The following is a 21,390-nucleotide window of genomic DNA, read 5'->3' on the forward strand; positions in this document are numbered from 1 at the left end:
ATACAAGGTTTGGGTCCAAAACAGTAGCCTGGTGACAGTCCACAAGGGGGAGTCCATCCTGGGCTCCAGTACTGGGTTTAATTCCTGGCTCTATCACATGCTTTCTCTGGGCACTATGGCTAAATAATTTAGTCTCATCTGGTAAATTGGGATAATCAACCTTGATAACCTCACATAGGCATGTGAGGATAAATCCATAAATGCTTTGGATATGCTCAAATACTACAGTAACAGTGGCAATATAGATGGAATCTAAATACAGGACCGGTAAGGAGGGACAACCATGCAGAGGTGAAAGTAAGCCGGTACGTCCCGGCTTCTCCAGGCAGCAATTGAAAGGGCCTGGGGCTCCCAGCAGCGGCTGGAGCCCCAGGCCCTTTCAATTGCCGCCAGAGCACCACTGCTGGAGCCCTGGGGTAGCGGCAGCGGGGCTCCGGGGGCTATTTAAAGGGCCGAGGCTCCTGCTGCTTTCACTGCCCCAGGCCCTTTAAATAGCTGCCAGCGCCCTGCTGCCGCTACCCCAGGGCTCCAGGGGCTATTTAAAGGGCCAGGGCGGTGGAAGCAGGGGAGCCCTGGGCCCTTTAAATAGTCCCCAGAGCCCTGGCTTAGCGGCAGGGCTCTGGCAGCTATTTAAAGGGCCCGAGGCAGTAGAGCCCCAGGCCCTTTAAATGGCCCCCGGAGCCCTGCTGCCGGAGCCCTGGGGTAGCAGCGGCAGCCCAGGGCTCCAGCAGCGGTTTAAAGGGCCCAGGGCGGTAGCAACGGCCGAGCCCTGGGCTCTTTAAACTGCTGCTGGAGCCCTCAGCTGCCGCTGCTACCCTGGCAGGGGAGGGGAAGGGCACTTATTGGTACAGCGTGGGCCTGGGCTGGCTCTGACCCCCCCATCCCGGCCCCTTCCGCCCAAGGCCCCGCCCCTTCTGCCCAAGGCCCCGCCCCTTCCAGAGGCCAGAGCTGGTCCCAACCCAGCCCCGTACCGGTAAGTCCCTATTTCTACTTTCACCCCCGCAACCATGTCATGCAGTTGGAATCCAGATCAGCAGACAAGTTGTTTAGTTTTGCAGTAATCAGACCACACATCCCTAACTGAGACCTGAAGGGGTCACTGGTTAATAACATGTACTGCAGAATCCTTGGAAGAAGGGTGCCCTAAGAACAAAAACTCCCTTGAAGTGCAGGAGGTTGACATTATACCCATTTTTACAGATTGCTAAAAACTGAGACAGACTTAAGGCCACAGTTTTCAAAATGTATTCTTGTTTTGGGTGCCTCCATTTTTGGCCACTCAGTTTTTGATCTTTAAGACCCAATTTTTGGAGCTAAGAACATCGGAATGGCCAGATTGAGTCAGACTAATGGTCCATCTAGCCCAGTATCCTGTCTTGACAGTGGCCAGTGCCCCAGAAGGAATGAACAGAACAGGGCAATCATCAAGTGACCCATCCCTTGCAATCCAGTCCCAACATCTGTCAGAGGCCTAGGGATATGTAGCCTAGAGCAGGGGGTTGCATCCCTGACCATCTTGGCTAATAGCCACTGATGGATCTATCCTCCATGAACTTCTCTTTTTTGAATCCAGTTACAGTTTTGGCCTTCACAACATCCCCTGGCAATGAGTTCCATAGGTTGACTGTGTGTTGTGTAGAGAAATATTTTTTCTTGTTTGTTTTAAACCTGTTTCCTATTCATTTCATTGGGTGACCCCTGGTTTTTGTATTATGTGAAGGAGTAAATAACACTTCCTTATTCTCTTTCTCCACACCAGTCATGATTTTATAGACCTCTATCATATTTCCCCTTAGTTGTCTCTTTTCCAAGATGAACAGTCCCAGTCTTTTTAATCTCTCCTCGTACGGAAGCTGTTCCATACCCTTCATCATTTTTGTTGCCCTTCTCTGTACCTTTCCCATTTCTAATATATCATCTTTTTGAGGGAGCTGCTGGTGCTCAGCACTTCTGAGGGGGGTGGGGGAAAAAAGAACAACTTTTGACAACTCAAACTGAGCATCCACAAGAGTGGACATTTGGGCTAAATAACTTTCCCAGCTCTGCAACAGGTTTGTTGCAGAGTCTCTGGCAATGTACCCAGGAGTCTGGCTTCTCGCCTTATGAATTAAACCAGAGAGTATTACTTCATATAGTAGAATAGACAATAGAGCAACAAAAATGAAAAAAACTGGGGGAAAACTATAGAGAAAAATTGTTCCTCCCCAGTAGAAAATGAATGATCCATTTCTTATTTAACATAATAAAAATGTAAACATTAAGAATCTGACTAAATAAGTAAAACTATATACTTGCTTAAATAAATGTGTATCTTCCTGATTAGCAAAAAGAAGCACCAAATTTAGTGTAAAGGCTGTATTAAGTGGCAAACCAATGCCTTTTAATTGTTACCAACCAATGAGAATCAGCCTCTCTTTAGGAAAAATAACAAAAGTACAAATGCAAAACACAATTACAACTGATTATTTAAATCAAGGTTTCCTGCTCGCTGATTTAAATTGTGATTAAAATTGGTAATTAAAAAAAAATTCACTCCACTCTGGCCTCTGCATAACCTCACCACCATTAGACCAAGCCCCTTCTCCACAGACCGTACTGTCTAAAACAGCTTCCTTGTCTTTCCACTTTTACAAATCTCAGCTGAAGGAATCTTTTCTCCCTCACCCACTTCTTACTCTTGCTCCCCTTGTATTTAACTCCATATTCCAAATATACATGGAACAGTTTTATTTTATACAACATCTTTCATACATGAAATATTTATAGCCTCTCTAAACATTGCCACTGAGTCAGAGCAGGAGAGTTAGAATAAGTGTATGGCAAGAAAAGCACAGACCTCTCAACTGTGCTTGCCAGGGAAAAGAATGTGGTGTCGATTGGGGGAAATAGCATATTTAGACTGGGTCTAAAATGGAGGGAGCTGCCAGTCCACCCATCATCACCCGCCCCCCTCCAGATTTTGAGCGTTAGAAGTATGCACTGGCTCCCTTACCTTCTGCTCCAATAGACACCAGCTTCACTCCTTTGCTAGCAATGAAATCCAGGGCCTTGTTCACATTGGAGATTTTGTGCACTCGCATTTTGCCTCTTTCAGGCTTAGCCAAACGTTCACCTAGCCAGAAAGAGGGGGGAAAAAACAACACAAAACAAATTCGGAACTGCTCCATTCCACTCTCCCCACCAACAGTCCAAGTAGGCAGATCTAATAAGATAACCCCGATGCTTGATCCAAATTACACATGTTCTTGCCCTCAGCAGTGAAGATACAGCACACAATCTTTTTGGTCACTTTTTGGGAATTCTAATAATTGATGCACTTTGCTGAACCCTCCCCCCAACAAAACCCCAGCAAATACGAAGAGCACCTTTGAAGATACTGTTTGAGGCGAGGGGAGTATTACCATTACCACACCTCAGACAGTTATTGGACTAGGCCACTCCCCATAATCTTTGATGCATGCTCTGGAGAGCCTATCAGCCATAAGTTACAGTAACTGGTCTGTGCCCCAAAACTTGGGAGCCTGGGTGGGACCCTGGAGTAGTGTGTGGGCCTGGGTTCCCCTCCTAGCCACAGATAAAGTGTCAAACCCCTACAGGGGGTAGGGCTTATTTGGGAGCCTGAACAAAGGGCTGAATTTAAAGGGCGCAGACCAGGCGCTGAAGACCCTAGCAAGAGCAAATAGACTGTTTATTGGACTCCAATACCCTGGAAAGGGTTCATTTGGACTTTGACTTGGCTGGAGGGGCAAACCGCTAAGACCCGCCAAGGTTGGCTGGAAGCCTACAGGAGGCACCAGGGGTGAGAGGACTACAATACTGCACCCAGCTGCAAGGAGGTGCTCAAGTGGTGACTGCCCTTTCACAGGAAGCAACACAGCTCTTTGACAAGAGCAAGTAATCACTACTTGGATGGGGCTGGATCTCACAGCAAACACCAAATTCTGACTTGAGTAGAGCTTAGAGAATAGTTTGCTTCCGGTACATTTGTGGCCCTTTTGATTGGCTTCCTGTAAATATTCGCACGATCCAGTTTAACTGGCATTCATAGAAAACAAAAAGCTTGCACAAACTCAAATTGAATTTTAATATATATCCTATAAGCATTCACACCAGAAACCTAATTAGATAGGCACATGTCACCAGTCACCTAAGCAGAATCATCCAAATGTCAAAGAGAGTTACAGAGTTCAAAAAATTGCAAGAGGTTTTACATTCAGAACTAGTTTTAACAAGTTGTGGAACATCCACAAAGAGATAAAAGTGCAAATTTGGTTAAGTTATTTGTTAGTGGTTATTCACTCAGTTTATTTCTCGTTCCAAAGTCTATTCCTAAGGCCCAATCCTGCATCATTCAACTCAGTGGGAGCAGGATCAGACTCAATATCACTAGGTTTAATTGGGAAGAGACATTTTTTCCATGAACTCTTCTGCCCCACTAAAGAAAGATATGTTGTTTCTTTAACAAAAGTTTGGAAAGGTGAAGGGGGAAAAAGTAGCAGATTACTTCAATGGGCATTCTCTCCCTCCCACAGAGAGAAAAAATTATTTTAGCTCCAATTATAATAATTGTTTCCATTATTTATTGCAGGCCTGTTTCTTTTTACCTGACAATCAAGAAGAGAGACACTCATCTTAACCCTACGGTGTAAACAATTTTATTTACCGAAATTACTACTGCCAGCTTAGATTTTAAAAAATTCTCTCACTTTAATAGTCTACAACAGTGGTACTCAACCTGGGGTACATGTACTCAACCTGGGGTACATGTATCCCTGGGGATACACATAGGTCTTCCAGAGGGTACATCAACTCCTCTAGATATTTGCCTAGTTTTACAACAGGCTACATAAAAAGCACTAGCAAAGTCAGTACAAACTAAAATTTCATACAATGACTTATTTATACTGCTCTATATACTATACACTGAAATGTAAGTATACTATTTATATTTCAATTGATTTATTTTAGAATTATAAGGCAAAAGTGATAAAGTAAGCAATTTTTCAGCAACACTGCGCTGTGACACTTTGTATGTCTGATTTTGTAAGTAAGCAGTTTTTAAGTGAGGTGACACTTGGGGTACACAAATCAAGAAAAGGGTACTGTAGTCTAGAAATGTTGAGAGCCACTGGTCTAAAGTACATGACACACTGCTGCTTTCATTTTGCATTTCTCCAAGCTTGCATAATGAAAGTCATTGCAAACAAAAGTGAAGCTGGCTTCAATCAGTTTCAGCATGAGGTTCTCAGTGTTTCAGACATTACAGCAAGATATTTATTTAAAAATAACTTTGCAGTGGAAAAAATTGAAGAACTGAGGACCTTTCCATTAGACTGGAATCATTTTTAACAAATAATATTTCAGAGCAAAGTGTCAAATGACTGTGTGCCTGTAAAATTTTTTCCCTCATAGGTTATTAGAGCTAAACCATGTGAGAAGTGTTTTGGGTTCCCCCCGCCTTCGCTTTCTACTGTTTGCATTGCTGCTTTACTTTTCTGTACTACGCTCAGCCAATTAAAATAATCTAGTCACTTCCACTTTCTGGTTCTCATGTATAAGACCAAGCCTGTAGTTTGGGGGCCAAAAAATGCAAGGAACTGTTGGCTTAAAAGCTGCTTACAGTGGAATTTGTTTGATTAAAAAATGCTATTGGTCAGCTGCTTTGTAAAGGGGGTGGGGAAGGAAGCTGTTTTTCAGGCCAAACCTTGTAATAGGGCCAGATCATCATCACCTAATGTAAAAGCAAAAGGAAGGGGCTTTCCTTGTGGAAATCTTCCCATAATACCCTGTTTGGAAGGGGAACCGTACCTGCCTGCCCCATTTGCACCCTAGTCTGGTGGATCCATGGGACGCTAGGGCAATCTGCACAGGAACCCTATCTCACCACAGCACTTCTAGCAGCACCCTCCCTCTTGCTCTCTGGCAGTTGTGCTACCAGGGATTCTATCCCACCCCGTGATCAGTTCCGACAAGGGTGACCAAACATCCCAATTTTATAAGGAGAGTCCTAATTTGTGTGTGTATTACCACCTCCCACTTGCTATCTGGTCACGCTAGTTCTTACTAGCGCATGGAGAGGCTCAGATCTGCTCATGGATCTCAGCAGAGCTGACATGGCCCATTATTATTGTACTGAGCCTGCTGCCTCATTACTGGGGCACCTTCTTCCCAGTCCCTGTGGGCTCAAAGGAACAGATCTAGCCAGTGGAGGGCACTGTTACCCAATTCAAAATCTAGCCAGTAGAGAGCTCCACCATCCCCAGAGGACAGGAAGAGGAAGGATACTCTGGAGGTCAGAGGCGGCTCTGGAAAGAGCCAGGGTTGTAAAAGAAGAGGGACAGCAGATAGAGGCAGTAGCCTGGAGGCTGAGACTGGAAGGCTGTGAGCCAGGCAGACACACCCAGTTGGCAGGGGACTTGGAGTAACTGCAGCAGGAATATGCAAGGCATCAGCCTACATGCAAGGTAGTGGCTGGGATCCACATCCACACTGAGACCCTACCCTTTATATCCCTGTACTGGATTGCCCCTAGGAGCTGGGTTACTGTAACTGTGCCTAAGTAACCATGCCTTTTAGTGTCTGGTATTCCTAGTAAAGGAATCCTCCCGTACTCAAAAAGTAATAGTGTTTATGGGAACTTTCTAGGGCCTGAACTTTTAGAGCAGAGTGCTTGGAGCACATGCCACACCCAGCTGCATTCTGGGTACGTCTACACTGCAGCTGGGAGCATGCTTCCTGGGCAGCTAGCCTGAGCTTCCACCCATGCTACTCTGAGCTACACTGCTATTCTTAGCACTCTAGCACACTGCTGCAGTGTAGACTTGCCGTTAGAGGCAGACTGGTGCATCACATCACTCAAACACACTGCTATAGACCGGACCACTTACAATATTTAGAACGCCACAGTGCTCAGAATGGGTTCCAGCATATATGGGAACCCACTGTCCTTGCCCTAAACCAGGGGTAGTCAATTATATTTTGTCAAGGTCCAAATTTCCTGGTTAAGGTACAGTCAAGGTCCAGACTCCGGAGAAGAGAGAAGAGAGAAGAGAGAAGAGAGAAGAGAGAAGAGAGAAGAGAGAAGAGAGAAGAGAGAAGAGAGAAGAGAGAAGAGAGAAGAGAGAAGAGAGAAGAGAGAAGAGGAAAGGAAAGGCCCAACCAACCAACCAAACAGATTTTGGGATCCGTTCAAAAATGTCTGGCCATCTAGATTTGGTCCACGGTCCACCTATTGACTACCCCTGCCCTAAACGGACAAAACCAGATGATTGACGGGAGACAAGGATGTAACAAACAGGGGTGGTGATAGCTACAAGTCATATTGGTTACTTTTAAGTTAAATGCACTGAGTTCCCCAACACATTCTCCCTCCATCTTCCAATCCCCTCATCTTCCCTTTAGCCTCAGCAAGCTGCAACTTCAATACCAACATTGGTTCACATCTACCTCCCCACCTTCAACTCCTCCCCCGCATGTGAACAAGGGTTCACTAAAAATGTAAATAAATGAAATAAGCAGAGGACTCTGTCAGCTAGTTTCTTACCAAAAAGGAGTATGTGCTGTGGAACTCCTATCCCTAACTTCAAAGTCAGAAGCACTTTGAACTCCAAACCCTCTAAAACTAGCAGCCTGAGGAAAAGAAAGGAACTTGAGGTTTTGTTGTGTCCTCAATTTCTGCAGAGCACAAAAACTGACACTCTAGATAGGGAGTTAGGGTTTGAGTGTCCCTGCTGAGGCATCTCTATTGGTAAGTACAAGAGGTGGGGAAGGGAGCAAACCAAACAGAGGGCCATTATTGCTGGCATAGAAAGCCTGCTGAAGGAGCCATCAAAAGAAAGCCTAAGCATAAAAACCCCAGTTTTATATAAAATTGTACATCTCTCTCTCTCACATACACACACACGTGCAAACAGATTTTTTTGGTTCGGTGGCTGAAATGGGTGATGGAAGGGAGAAAAGTTAGTTTCGGGCCAAATAAAATGTTTTTAAAAAAAAATTAAAAAATGTTTTGTTTTGAAAAGTATCAAAACATTTTGATTTTTTTTTAAACTTATTTCTGGGAGGGCTGGGGAGTTATTTTTGTTTTTACAAAAACAATTCAGCAAATTCAATCCAATTCCTTGCTGACAGGAAGGGGTGGAGAGAGAAGAGCAAAAGCACTGGATAGTGGGCAGAGGCCATAAAACCTGAGCTTCGCTCTCAGTACACTGCAGATCAGGAACAGGCACAGACAAAGCTTCCACCATCACTGCCCATGCTGTCCTGAATGTATTTAGTAGTGGGTGAGCAACATGAATGACACTTAAACCCACACAAAACCCCTCTCACCTGAAATGACTTCCAGAAGTAACATGAGTTTAAGACCATCCCTGAAATCTTCCTCTATGTTCTCAATCTGTGTGCCGGCCTTGCGGAGGTGAGAGTTACACCATGCTGTGAATGTCTAGAAACAGGAGGGAAGAAAAGAAAAGAGCAGTTGGTAATCTTCCCAGGGCCATATTACAGTTCCGAAAGGAAATACAGACAACCAAAGAACGGATGCTAGGATACAGGGGGTTACCTTCAAGCCACAATTAGACTGAACAACACTTGATGCATTGACCCTGCACAGCACTAGAGCCAGCACCTGAAGACACAAAGGGCCTGCAAAGCCCTTCCATGTGCAAGTACAATACTAATAAGAGTCTGGTAGAAACAACTACTCCATCCAGGGCTCCAGGATGATAAATTCTCCTGATCGCCCCCTAATTTTGGGTGCTCAGCTTGAGAAACCTGAATCTGATTTTCAGAAATGTTAGGCATTCACAGCTCCCATTTACTTCCCTTGGCTGCAGGTGACTCAGTCACACAGTATGTCAGAGGGGGAAATAATCCAGGTCTACCTATTTCAAGGTGGGTGTTTGAACCAGAGGACCATTCTTTTACCCACCTTTTTCCTTCGTCAATAAAGCATTAGGAAGTACTAAGGCTACATATTACAAAGTGTGAGAGCAACATCTTAAAAGGGATGGTCTTGTGGCCTACCTCCTCTCTGCTTCATAGTAACAAGCCACCTCACCTCACCTTCGTGGTCATTTAACATCTTTACGGCAGCTGCTTAAGTGGAAGAATAAATGCTTGCCAAGTAACTGTGGTATTTGCTGCCTTTAATGCAATATAGTAGCTGGAAAAGAGAAAAATTAAGAATCTGATGACAAGCCACCACAAAGTGTTCTGTGGTCTGCTGATTGTCCATGGACCATTGTTTGGGAGCCAGTGCAGCCACCTCTAAAATAGAATACAGCCTCCATTCGATAAACTAGCAATTCTGTGCAGCAAAAGGAATTTAGGCCCCCAGAGCACATATATCCAAATTCCAGTTGTGCCTGGACACTAACACCCACATACTTTTGGGAAATGCCCTGGGTCTTAAATAATCCCAGGTGGTCAGAACGTAGGATTTCTCAAGGGGATGAGCATAACCACAGAAAAGATTTTTCAGGAGTTGTGGTGAAATTTGTCTCTCTCATAACTGACCAAACAGTCATGACCACAGATTGCAGGATGACAGAGACCTAAATTAAGATTAACATTTTGAACATATGGTAATATAGATTGCCTGGATATCTCTTCCTGATCAGCTGGTAGGCTGCTATGGGGAAGCGCCATATATGTAAGGCCAGAAATGTGGCGTGCCTATTGTTCACTTAGAAATGAAAATAATAAATACCTCAAGTTCAAAGTGTGACAGTGTGCTAACTAGTTGAATAAAAGGATCTTGGGTGGAGTAGCGGGGGATAACTGAGGACCTGGATTACCTTACTCTCCATCCTTAAATAGGATTTGCATATGCCAGATCCTTTGTTTCCTAGTTTGAACCTCCCACCCCCAGCTTCTCGTGGAAAAGTACAGAATTCAGGATGGGTTCTAGTATCCGGTGGCATGGTCACATGCCTCTGTAGGGCCCCTGTAGCCATTCTTTATAGGCTGACCCACACATTCACAGGAAGACTGAGCTCTTTTACAGTCCATTGTCTCTTGCTGATGGGCCATCAGCACTGTCTGGGCTTTTTAATTGTCGTACCTGAAATGTTAGCAGGGGACATCACCCAAAGTAACACAGTTGAAATATAGTCAATATTCCTAATTTCAAATACAGAAAGGATACGTGCATACAAATAGGACAGTCATATTCAGTAAATTATAACCTTTCCAATGATATTTCACGAGCCATCTTGCATAAAGTATATCTCAGTTATATCATATCCATATCATAAGCATATTTTCATAAAGAATATGGAATGACATCACATGGACAATAACTGCATATCTGAGATTGGAAGGCACCTGAGCCCACTTCAATGCTATTGCAAGCCTTTCTTGAGAATGAACCATACGTAAGAACCCCAGTTCTGACATGCCTAGGTCTCTCCTATAATCATACTCACCAATATCACAGACCCTCTGATGCCAATTAACTCTGCAAAACCTGGAAATTCAGTCAGAAATCAGCTTGCAAAGCAAACAGCTGACATCTCAGCTCCTCCTGGGTGAGCTCCATGCTGGTTTAATACAGAAAGTAGTGACAATTCCCAAGGGTACTGGGATGTCCATAGCCGTTTCCCAGCTCACCCTTCAGGTCCTACAAAAGTTCACAAGTTGCCATGCAGCCCCACAGCACACTGATGTAGCAACAGTTGGGAGCCCTGTAGGTGGATGCACTGTTTGCCATAAAGTTGTAGCTATGTTGGTCCCAGGATATGAGAGAGACAAGGTGAATGAGGTAATATCTTTCATATCAACAGAAGTTGGTCTAATAAGAGAGAGAGAGAGAGAGAGAGAGAGAGAGAGAGACACACACACACGCTTACAACCTACACAGACTTCAGGTCTAAAGAACAATTTGGTGTAGCTCAAAAGCTTGCCTCTCTCACCAAAAGTTTGTTCAATAAACAATATTACCCCACCCACCTTGTCCGAGGATGCGCTGGACCATTTTACAAAGGGCAGGCTGATGAATAATAAATGCAGTCTCACTGAACTCTCTCACAAACAGCAGCCATCTTGATGTGACTCACAGGAAGCATTCTCGCAAACTGTGGGGTGCACTTTATTGAAAACATTTAGTACATAGAAAGCAGATTTACAATTACATTAGCTACATATGCTGTGTAGGGTAAAGTACCCTGTACTCTTGAAGTAGAGGGTTAGAAAGATGTGTGACGGGCAGATGAGAGGCCAGAGGTGAGAGAATGTGGTAAGATGGTGGGGTCCTGGAAATTTTACTGTTGTGTAGGGCTAGATATCTTAGCAGCCTTGGCTCAAGCCATTTTTACTGACTTCGCTGCACAGAGAATCTGTCTCACGCACCCCTCTCCAATTTTTTCGGTTAAGAAAACAGAGCCCCCCGCCCCGGTCACAGCTAACTGTACCCATCAGCAGCTGGCAGCCGTTACAGCAGCTGTACTTCCTGTCAGGAGGGGAAAAAAGCTTTTGAAAGAGGAAAAGGTTGTTGAAAGCAGCCAACCTCATTTCCCATGCAGGCCCAGCCCAGGGACCAGCCAGACCAAAAAAAAAAACCACCTGTGTTTTCTGAGGTGGCATGAGGCAGCTGGCAATTCTGCAGGACATTAATAGTTCTTGGGGTATGGAACCTGTGAGGTCTTGGAATCCCCATTTAGTTATTCACTAGCTAAAATTACTCCTCTAAAGCGACAGATGTGTATTTCCTAGACGTCTACAAAGGCAAGAGCCTGGACATTGTTTCACTCGCTATTTTGTTCAATATCTTCATAAATGATCTGGAGGATGGTGTGGATTGCACTCTCAGCAAATTTGCGGATGATACTAAACTGGGAGGAGTGGTAGATACGCTGGAGGGGAGGGATAGGATACAGAAGGACCTAGACAAATTGGAGGATTGGGCCAAAAGAAATCTGATGAGGTTCAATAAGGATAAGTGCAGGGTCCTGCACTTAGGATGGAAGAATCCAATGCACCGCTACAGACTAGGGACCGAATGGCTAGGCAGCAGTTCTGCGGAAAAGGACCTAGGGGTGACAGTGGACGAGAAGCTGGATATGAGTCAGCAGTGTGCCCTTGTTGCCAAGAAGGCCAATGGCATTTTGGGATGTATAAGTAGGGGCATAGCGAGCAGATTGAGGGACGTGATCGTTCCCCTCTATTCAACATTGGTGAGGCCTCATCTTGAGTACTGTGTCCATTTTTGGGCCTCACACTACAAGAAGGATGTGGAAAAATTGGAAAGAGTCCAGCGGAGGGCAACAAAAATGATTAGGGGTCTAGAACACATGACTTATGAGGAGAGGCTGAGGGAGCTGGGATTGTTTAGCCTGCAGGAGAGAAGAATGAGGGGGGATTTGATAGCTGCTTTCAACTACCTGAAAGGGGGTTCCAAAGAGGATGGCTCTAGACTGTTCTCAATGGTAGCAGATGACAGAACGAGGAGTAATGGTCTCAAGTTGCAGTGGGGGAGGTTTAGATTGGATATTAGGAAAAACTTTTTCACTAAGAGGGTGGTGAAACACTGGAATGCGTTACCTAGGGAGGTGGTAGAATCTCCTTCCTTAGAGGTTTTTACGGTCAGGCTTGACAAAGCCCTGGCTGGGATGATTTAACTGGGAATTGGTCCTGCTTCAAGCAGGGGGTTGGACTAGATGACCTTCAGGGGTCCCTTCCAACCCTGATATTCTATGATTCTATGATTCCACTTTAGGACAAGGAGATGGAGGTAAAGGGAAACAAGAAGTACATTTTTAATCTCAAAGGTTTAAATTTTTTTTTTTTTTTTTGGCTAAACTGGATACAGTAGTGGCACAAAAAAGGTACTACCAGTTGGGCTTCCTCCACAAAAATCCATGACAGTGCCCCTGTATTATTTACACAGTACTATACATATATATGGATGGCACTTGAACAAAAATATCCCAAACACAGCCATGCTCCCTGACCCAAAGACCTTAACGTATGTTGTAATCTTAATTTCACCCTTGAATACCACAACTCTTCAATTCCCCCCTCAAGGCCCACTTCTGTGATACCTACGAGTTATGAGCCAACTAAGGGTGGCTAGGTTGAAGGGTAGTTGGCAATAGCCAATGGGTGTTCATTAGAAGCTCTAAATGATTCAGAACCATTATGTTGTGCACTTAGCTAGCTCATATAAATGTGTGATTTTATCATCATTATGCTCAGCCTCCCTCTTTTTGCACCTTAATTGTAAGGCCTTTGGGACCGGGATTGTCTCCTCCCACATGTGCTAGCTGCTGTTTAAACATTAGGGTCCCCACCTCGACTGAGGCCTTTGAATACTATTGCAACATAACTACTCAGATAATAAGATCAATTACAAAAAAAATAAAAAAAGTAAAAACTATTAACACTTCTACTGTTCTGGATCAGCTGTTCTTCTTTGGAGAGCAAATATTGTCCTCACTACAAAACTGGAGCAGAGTAAGTGTCCACCAGCTCAGCCATTTCACTTGTGAAGTAAATAGAATATGAATTCAGGTCTCTCTCTTGGTAGCAGACACTCATTTACCATAGTCATTTTCTTAGTACGTTTCTTTGGAACCCAACTAACCATATCTCAACCCAACTAACTAGATATATATTACTTTGGCATACACTTAATTGCTACTCACATGCTACAGAAGTAGATGCATGTTCTCTGGAGAGGCAAGGGGTAAACCAGCCTACAGCAGCTATATGCTGGAAGTAAAATAGATGTGGGCAGACGCCTGTCTGAGGATTTCCATAAAGGCTAAAATGAAGCTCTGAGTCATGTCATGAGGATAATACAACATCCCGGTTTGACTGCCAAGGTACAGTCTATGGCTCCAGGGGACTAGATTGAGAAGCTTATGGAGAGGTGTGTTGCCTCCACACAGTCTTCCTAACAAAAAGATAAAGGCAACAGAATACTTGGAAGGAGTAGACTCATTAAGAACCTGTTGATAAGGGAAGAGCATCTGTCTCTCACTAACCCAGGAAGACTCAATTTTGTGACCTACAAATGGAGCCCCCACCTGCTTTTACAGAGTGAGTCAATGATAATAGTGACTGCTGCTGCAGGCAGTAGAGACCAGAGCACTAGCCCCCACTCCAACAACTCCAAGGCCTTCAGACATTTCACATCCAATTATCTAGGGTACTCCTTCCCCAACTCTCCTCCCAGGTGTTGTTGTCGTCGCACAACTAGTTTTGTAGAGAAGATTACAGGGGAACGACTGCTTAAATAGGTAAGCACAGTCCACATGAACTAGTCTCTTTGCTGAGAGAGGAGGAGGAAGAGGAGTTTCAAGAAACAGTGAGATTACTTCAGAAAAATATTAAATATAAAAATATGAAACAAAATGCAATGCAAGCTTCTGCTCAGTTACTTTATGTTGTGTCCCTTCCTTCTACCCTTTGACTCTGGGTTGTCTGGTTAGATTGTAAATTCCTTGGGACAAGGAAGGGCCTGACTTCATACATGTATAAAGCAAATACACCCTTTTTGGCCCACACACACACCCCCCACCAGATTTCCACCCCAATCCACCACCAAAGTCAGTTGGTCTGGCCTTTGGGAAAGGATGATGAGATGAGCATCTCACACTTCTCTTTGTATCAACAACTCTTATGAGACATCCTGCAATTCAGGGGGAAGTCAATATATGTCCACTGTCAGATTCTAAAGAATGTGGCAAAGTCTCAGAGCCAGTACTGACAGAGAGGGTGCACCATTGGGACAGAGACATCCATTATTACTTGGACAGGTGCTGTGACAGCTCCAATATGTTGCACAAGGCAAAACACAGAAGTGACATTGCTGCAAGAAGCGAAAGAGCTCTCTGCAACAGGAAAACACACAAGGCATGATGCACTTCACCCCCTCAAGCAATTTTTGCAATCTAAGATGTCAGTGCCACCACAATCATAGAAGTGACAGATATTAATAAAATCAAATGGGCAGTTTTATCTTCTGGCTGTGACATACCAGCTTTATCTGACCTTTTCAGCTGCTCTTTATTCTTTCAAGCCCTACTAAAATCCTTCTTCCACCCTAGCCCCTCCTTCTACTGTTGAGTATAAAACTTCCTACCATGGCAGAGAGGCTGCACCCTAGTTGTACAGTAGCTGCAGAGACATTGTATCTAAGCCAAGAAAGTCCTGTTTGCTACTCTCCCATTTAGGGGACTTAAGTCTAGCAGCAAGCAGCTCAAAGGAGCATAAGCTGTGCTAGAACAAGACAGTGTTAACCCCCATCAAAAGCTACCCAATTCCCTATCTTCATTAAATATAACTTATGATGCAATGTTATTAACACATACACACAATTTTGAGGCCGAGTAAGTTTCCATAAAGGTTTAGTCTGTGTATAGAAGAAGGGAGACCTTCGGACAGCCAATCCCCTGTGCACTAACACAGTTACACTATCTACTTTACAAACCAGGTCAGATGTACTTTGCAGTGTGAAATCTTGGGCAAACTATAGCTACTGGGTACTATCCCACAATTCTCAACTGCCACATCTTGAATTAGGGGAAGTCCCTCCCTCACCACAAAATGAAGGCTGTAGGGGCAACACTGCTTCAGAAGTACATGTCATACATGTCTAGAAAACAAAATCAATTCACCCAGCCACGGGCGCTTATGTTTGGAGAGCCACGTGTTTGAATAGCTGCACCTGTATGTTTCTGAGTGCACAACACAGCCTGCTCTTCCTACCTGGTTTGGAAGTAGGCACTTTGCATTGGTTCTTGACATGATGCTGTGCATTATGGGATTGCCTAGAAGGACCCACTAACTTCTGAAGCAAACTGTAATGTCCTGTCCATGCTACAATTAGGTTTAAAATCATCTAGACCCTCATTTGAGCCCCTCAGCCATGGTTCTGTAATACAGTAACTCCTCACTTAAAGCTGTCCTGGTTAACCTTGTTTTGTTGCTGATCAATTAGGGAACATGTTCATTTAAAGTTGTGCAATGCTCCCTTATAAAGTTGTTCGGCAACGCCTGCTTTGTCCACTGCTTGCACGAAGAGCAGCCCTTTGCAGCTAGCTGGTGGGGGCTTGGAACCAGGGGGGACTGGCAGCCCCCCTATCCGCTACCCTAAGTTCCCTGTGCAGTGGCAGCCACTCAGCAGGCTATCAATTGCTCGCAGTTCAGCTGTCCCTCCCCCCACTTCCATGTGCTGCTCCTGCCCTCTGCCTTGGAGCTGCTCCAGGGAGCCTCCTGCCTGCTGGGGTGGGAGGGGGAAGAGGAGGAGAGAGAGAGAGAGAGAAAATAGGGAGGCTAATGTCAGGGTGTCCTCCTCCCCCCCGGCTCCTGCCCCCCCATTTACCCCATCTCCATAGAGCGGGGCGATGATGGGACATGACAGGGCTCAGGACAGAGGGAGCTTGCTAGCTAGCAGCAACTTGTGTCTCAACTTGCTGAGATCTACTTAAAAAGGCAGTGTATTTAGAGTGGGGTCAGTGTACTAAAAGGGAAAATGCACACACCTCTCTCTCACACACACACACACACACACACAGAGTGTGTTTCTCTGTCTGCCATTCTGTCTCGGCTCCCTCCATTCGTGCTGCCTTGTGAGGCTACATTAACAACCATGTGTTAACCCTTGAGAGCTCAGCCGAGAACTGGTTCATCATTTAGCAGCAAGGCATTCCCTGGGAAATATCCCACCCTCTAACTTCACCACCTCAACCAAGCTTCAGAATCATCATTGCCGTGTACAGTATTAAATTGCTTGTTTAAAACTTATAGTGTGTGTGTGTGTGTGTGTGTGTAACTAATATCCTGCTTCAAGCAGGGAACCCTAGTCAACCGTTTCTACAAGCCTACATAACCTTCTCCTTGAACATGCTAACTGGGTCATAACTAGCTTATTAAACAGAACATTTTGACTGAATGGCTGAGCAGGCCATGGAAGTTCTTTCTAATATCAAATCTGAATTTCCTCTCACTCAGCACTGGCTCATTATCCGTTTCAACCCCAATGACTCTAGTATGATTTTTTCTTTCCTTGCGCTGTTACCCTTCAACTGTTACTTTGGAGTTCTCTTATACAAAAGTTAAGGAGAGAAAGTGGGGAGGGGAGAGGAGTTGATTCTTTATCTGCTTAGTCTCTCAAGAACTTGCGGTATCTTGGCTGCTTTTTCCCCACCCCATCACAATTCATGATCAATGAAATAAAAATACACAAATGGGAAACATGAACACAACCTGCCACAGCGCAGAAACTGGGCTAACAGCTGGACAGATATTTAGATAGGTTACAAACAAATCACAAATCTTGCCAGCAACTTAGTAGCAAAGCCAGTGCAGTGACTGAACACAATGGGACACACATGCAACTACAACAAAAACTATGCACCTCCACAGTGGTCATTGTTAGACTACAACTTTACCAGGTAAGCCAAAATGGAATATCCAGTCGAAAAGGAGAATAAGTCATATGGCTTTAAGAGCTGTATCTTACACCCCTTCCTACACGTACACTCATGCACGTGTTTAGAACTATGAGCCAAAGTCCAAAACAGTCAACTCTTGGCTGACTTCACCACACAACTGCTGTTTCCACAGGACTTCCGGAGACGCGGGCTGAGCTTCTCGCAAACAAGCCTGTCCCCATGCATCAAAATTCCAGAGAGAGATTTTTCAGATATATTATTGGACTAAAACTGAATTAAGTAGTCAGAGTCATTTACCCAACTACTGAGTTTCCTCTTCTAGTCAGAAATGTAATTGATTCCATTTTTTTTTTTTTTTAATTTAAAGCCACACAACAATTTCCAAGGGATCAGGGCGCCAGCAAGCACTCTGTGTTTACTTTTAGAGCCTACACTGTAGAAAGTTTGGATGGTGCACATGGCTTGTGTTGCAGATTTTACATTTATGTCTTCAATGATTGATCTATATCTATGCCTGCTTCTAGATACACAGCAATAAGGGCAAGTTGATCTGGGCAACAAAACTACTTTAAATTTTTATAGCATCTTTTGAAAGCAAAATTGCACTGACTAGGTAAGTCACCAAGTTAAAAAAAAATAATCAAGAAATATATTAAGTGGATTTTGAGACAGAACCATTTTAGAAACTTATCAGTGTTTTGCTAGCTCTGTAATAGAGCTTAGCATCAGTTCTGACTACAGATGCCCAGGACTAAGGCTAAGATTTTGTCATGGAATCCGTGACTTCCAGAGACCTCTGAGACATTTTAAGCTTCAGCCCTGGTGCTCCCAGCCACCGTGTGCAGCGGGGGAAATCTCAGAGCCTAAGCAGTGGTACATGCTGGACCGTCCACCCTCCCCATTTTGTCAGAGTTATTTTTAGTAAAAGTCAAGAACGGGTCACAGGCTTCCGTGAACTTTTGTTTATTGCCCGTGACCTGTCCCAGACTTTTACTAAAAATATCCATGACAAAATCTTAGCCTTACCTATGACAGATATAGCTGAATCAGTGCTGAACCCTGCTTGGCTGCAAGCGTAGACAAAGGCAAACCACGTTCAGCACTGTTTCTGTAGCCACAGTTATTGAAACCTGCCTCTTCAGATACTACAGACATCCTCCCACCTCAGACATTTGGTAGTAGTCTAAGGAATGACAGAGGGTGAAAGTGTAAAACACATGTACACCTACATCTCTCAGGTCCAGGCAATACCCCCAGAAACTCACCAGAGACCAACTCCCTCTATTACACCTCTGTTGCTGCTGAATATACTTTTGTCTCAGGCCTGGTCTACACTACAATGATTTGCTGGCATAGGAGTGTGAAGCTACGACAGCAAACCCCCTAGCGTAGGTGCAACTATCCTGACAGAAGAGTGCTTCTGTTGGCCTAGACAACATTTGGGGAGGTGGTGTAGCTAAACCAGCAGAACTCCTGCCAGCTTAGGCTGCATCTACACTATGTAGCTCTGACAGCATAGCTATACTGACCAGAGCTCTGTGGCGTACACAAGCCCTTAGCGACCCACTAGAACTTAGCTGTGCAGCTCATAAGGAAGTAAAGGAGTAAGCAGAAGCCCATTTAGTCTAGGGCTATCTCTACACTAGAACTTTTATTGATATAGGCATCGGTACACTATACTACCAAAGCTTCCCTGGTGTGGATACAGCAATGTCAGCAAAGCTGCACTTTGTACCAGTCCCCACAAGTGAACAAACTATACCAGTGATAGATGCAGTTACACTGGCAAAACTGCACAGCGAGACTAGGGCTTCTGCCACCACAGCTCTGTCAGTCAGGGATCACCAGTCTTCATCCCCCCGACAGACATACTATACCGACAGAAGTCTGTAGTATAGTGGCCAAGGTAAGCAAGAATCAGTCTATTTTTTTCCTGGGATTTCACAGGTATGAGATGTTTCTGACAGTAAATCAACACTGCTGGCAAAGAGGTGGGGGCAGGGGAGAAGACCTCATCCCCTGCAATCCAGTCGTTCTCTGGGATGGTAAAAACTGAATTAGCAAACCACCTTCTCACATACACCAGTCTCAGGTGAGTCTGGCATTGGAGTTTCCCATGTATGCTCAGTAGAATCTAATTTTATATGGGATGGGAAAGAAAAGCTGGGATCCTTGCTGAACTGCTTTTCCCCCACAGGATATTGCAAAATGCTGTGAAGTGAGTGTACCTTTTATTAGCCAATGACAGGCTAAAGTAGTAAGAGAAAAGCAACCCAGCATGCGCCTCCATAAATACATGGTAAATATTTGCTCTTCTGCCAAGCATATGAGCCTCATGAATCCTGTGTCTCCATTACCATTACAGCACTGTGCAGCCAGAGAAAGAATCTGCTGCTGCCATTTTAATGCCTATTAACCATTAAATCAGTGAGTCAGATGGCATTTCAGATTGGTAAAGTACCAGCAATGCTTACTTCTGCAGGACCAGAACAGTAATAACATTAGTAAGTCACCAGAAAGGCTTACCATCTCAGTCCTTTCCTCTGAGAAGCAGAAGGAAGTCCTGGCAAAAATAAATAATAAAACTGGCTATGTTGGGAACATTAAATGTATGCCCTTAATATTATTTTAAAGTGAAATTCTGATTAGCAAGACTCTTCATTTGGGCTTGAATAGCAATTGTTTCGGTCCTTAGACATCAGCTCACAAGAAAATATAGAACTGTGTTGCAGGCTGTCTGAAGGCAATATCACACGGCGTTACGGCTTGCATTACATGTTTTGCGAGTCCCCAAAAAACACTTTACAGTACTTTAAGCTATATTGAAAGGACTAAGATGCAGCCCCTTCTTGGGTGGAAAATAGCAACAAGCCACCAAAGACAGGAATTAAAAATCAAATCAATTTATGGAGGCAGAAACTCAACTACCCAGATATGGGTTTGGCCAGGATACCAGAACTAAAACCACTACAAAGAGCCATGCAGTTTGGATGACCAAAATTTTCCCAAACTTCCATTTTAAATCTCTCCAGTGCTGCTGGAGATGCCCATATCATGCTGGATCTCTGTGATGAGTCTAAGGGAAGAGTGTCATCTATTGAGGCATCAACAGCTCTTCCTGCACCCTTCTGGATTTTCCTTGGAGGTCTCCTGTCCACATACTGACTGGACCTAATTCTGGTTTGCTTGAGATGGCAGCAAAAGTTTTCAGTTAGGTGAAAACTAAGCAGGGCAGAGAAGTGTCCTTGCAGCAGCCTAAACGTGGTTCCAACGAAGGTCCACTAAGAGGATACCCCTGTCAAGATGTGTGTTGTGTTCCCCATACGTAGCTGTACTGCTGCAGCTTTGTACAGTAGAACCTCAGAGTTACATACACCTCGGGAATGGAGGTTGTTCATAACTCTGAAATGTTCGTAACTTTGAACAAAACGTTATGGTTGTTCTTTCAAAAGTTTACAGCTGAACATTGAGTCAATACTGCTTTGAAACTTTACTATGCAGAAGAAAAATGCTGCTTTCCCTTTATTTTTTAGTAGTTTACATTTAACATGTACTGTATTTGCTGGGGGGGAGAATGGGGGAGGAGGGAGAAGAGGTGTCATCTCTGCTGCTGCGTGATTGTGTACTTCTAGTTCCAAATGAGGTGTGTGGTCAACTCATCAGTTCGTATCTCTGGTGTTCTACTGTAGTTTGGTTTTGCTTTTAGGACACTCGTGGACTTTGCATATAGTTCAGAGTATTTCTGCTCTCTGTCAAAGCCCTTATTGTTATCAAGAATGTTGCCAACTACAGCAGCTCTGTCTGCTCACATTTCATGAGAGGACTCACAGGTGTTGCCTTTTCTACGGTGTTTCCTGTGCTGCTTATTTTGCTGTGGGAGGAGAGGTACAGTTGTCTCTCTGGGCTTTCTAAAGACAATGCTACTGTAGAGAGAGTGAATAATTAAAAGAGCGTAACCCAGCTCCCTGCTGCTCTGCACAAAAGACTGTGC

The 21,390-nt window shown here is 44.3% G+C and overlaps 1 protein-coding gene across 8 annotated transcripts in view; it reads right to left on the bottom strand.

The window, feature by feature from the left end:
* Window positions 1–21,390, bottom strand: part of ACTN1 (actinin alpha 1) — a 130,742-nt gene that overhangs the window by 61,745 nt on the left and 47,607 nt on the right. For all 8 annotated transcript variants that reach the window (XM_073348446.2, XM_073348444.2, XM_078853315.1 and 5 more), the window contains exons 2-3: window positions 8,329–8,443; window positions 2,993–3,112 (exon numbers count right to left, since the gene is read on the bottom strand). In XM_073348446.2, coding sequence (XP_073204547.1) covers window positions 2,993–3,112; window positions 8,329–8,443 — 235 coding nt within the window. The remainder of the gene's footprint in view (window positions 1–2,992; window positions 3,113–8,328; window positions 8,444–21,390) is intronic.

This window comes from Lepidochelys kempii, chromosome 6 (assembly GCF_965140285.1).
Source record: "Lepidochelys kempii isolate rLepKem1 chromosome 6, rLepKem1.hap1, whole genome shotgun sequence".
NCBI classification, from domain to species: Eukaryota; Metazoa; Chordata; order Testudines; family Cheloniidae; genus Lepidochelys; species Lepidochelys kempii.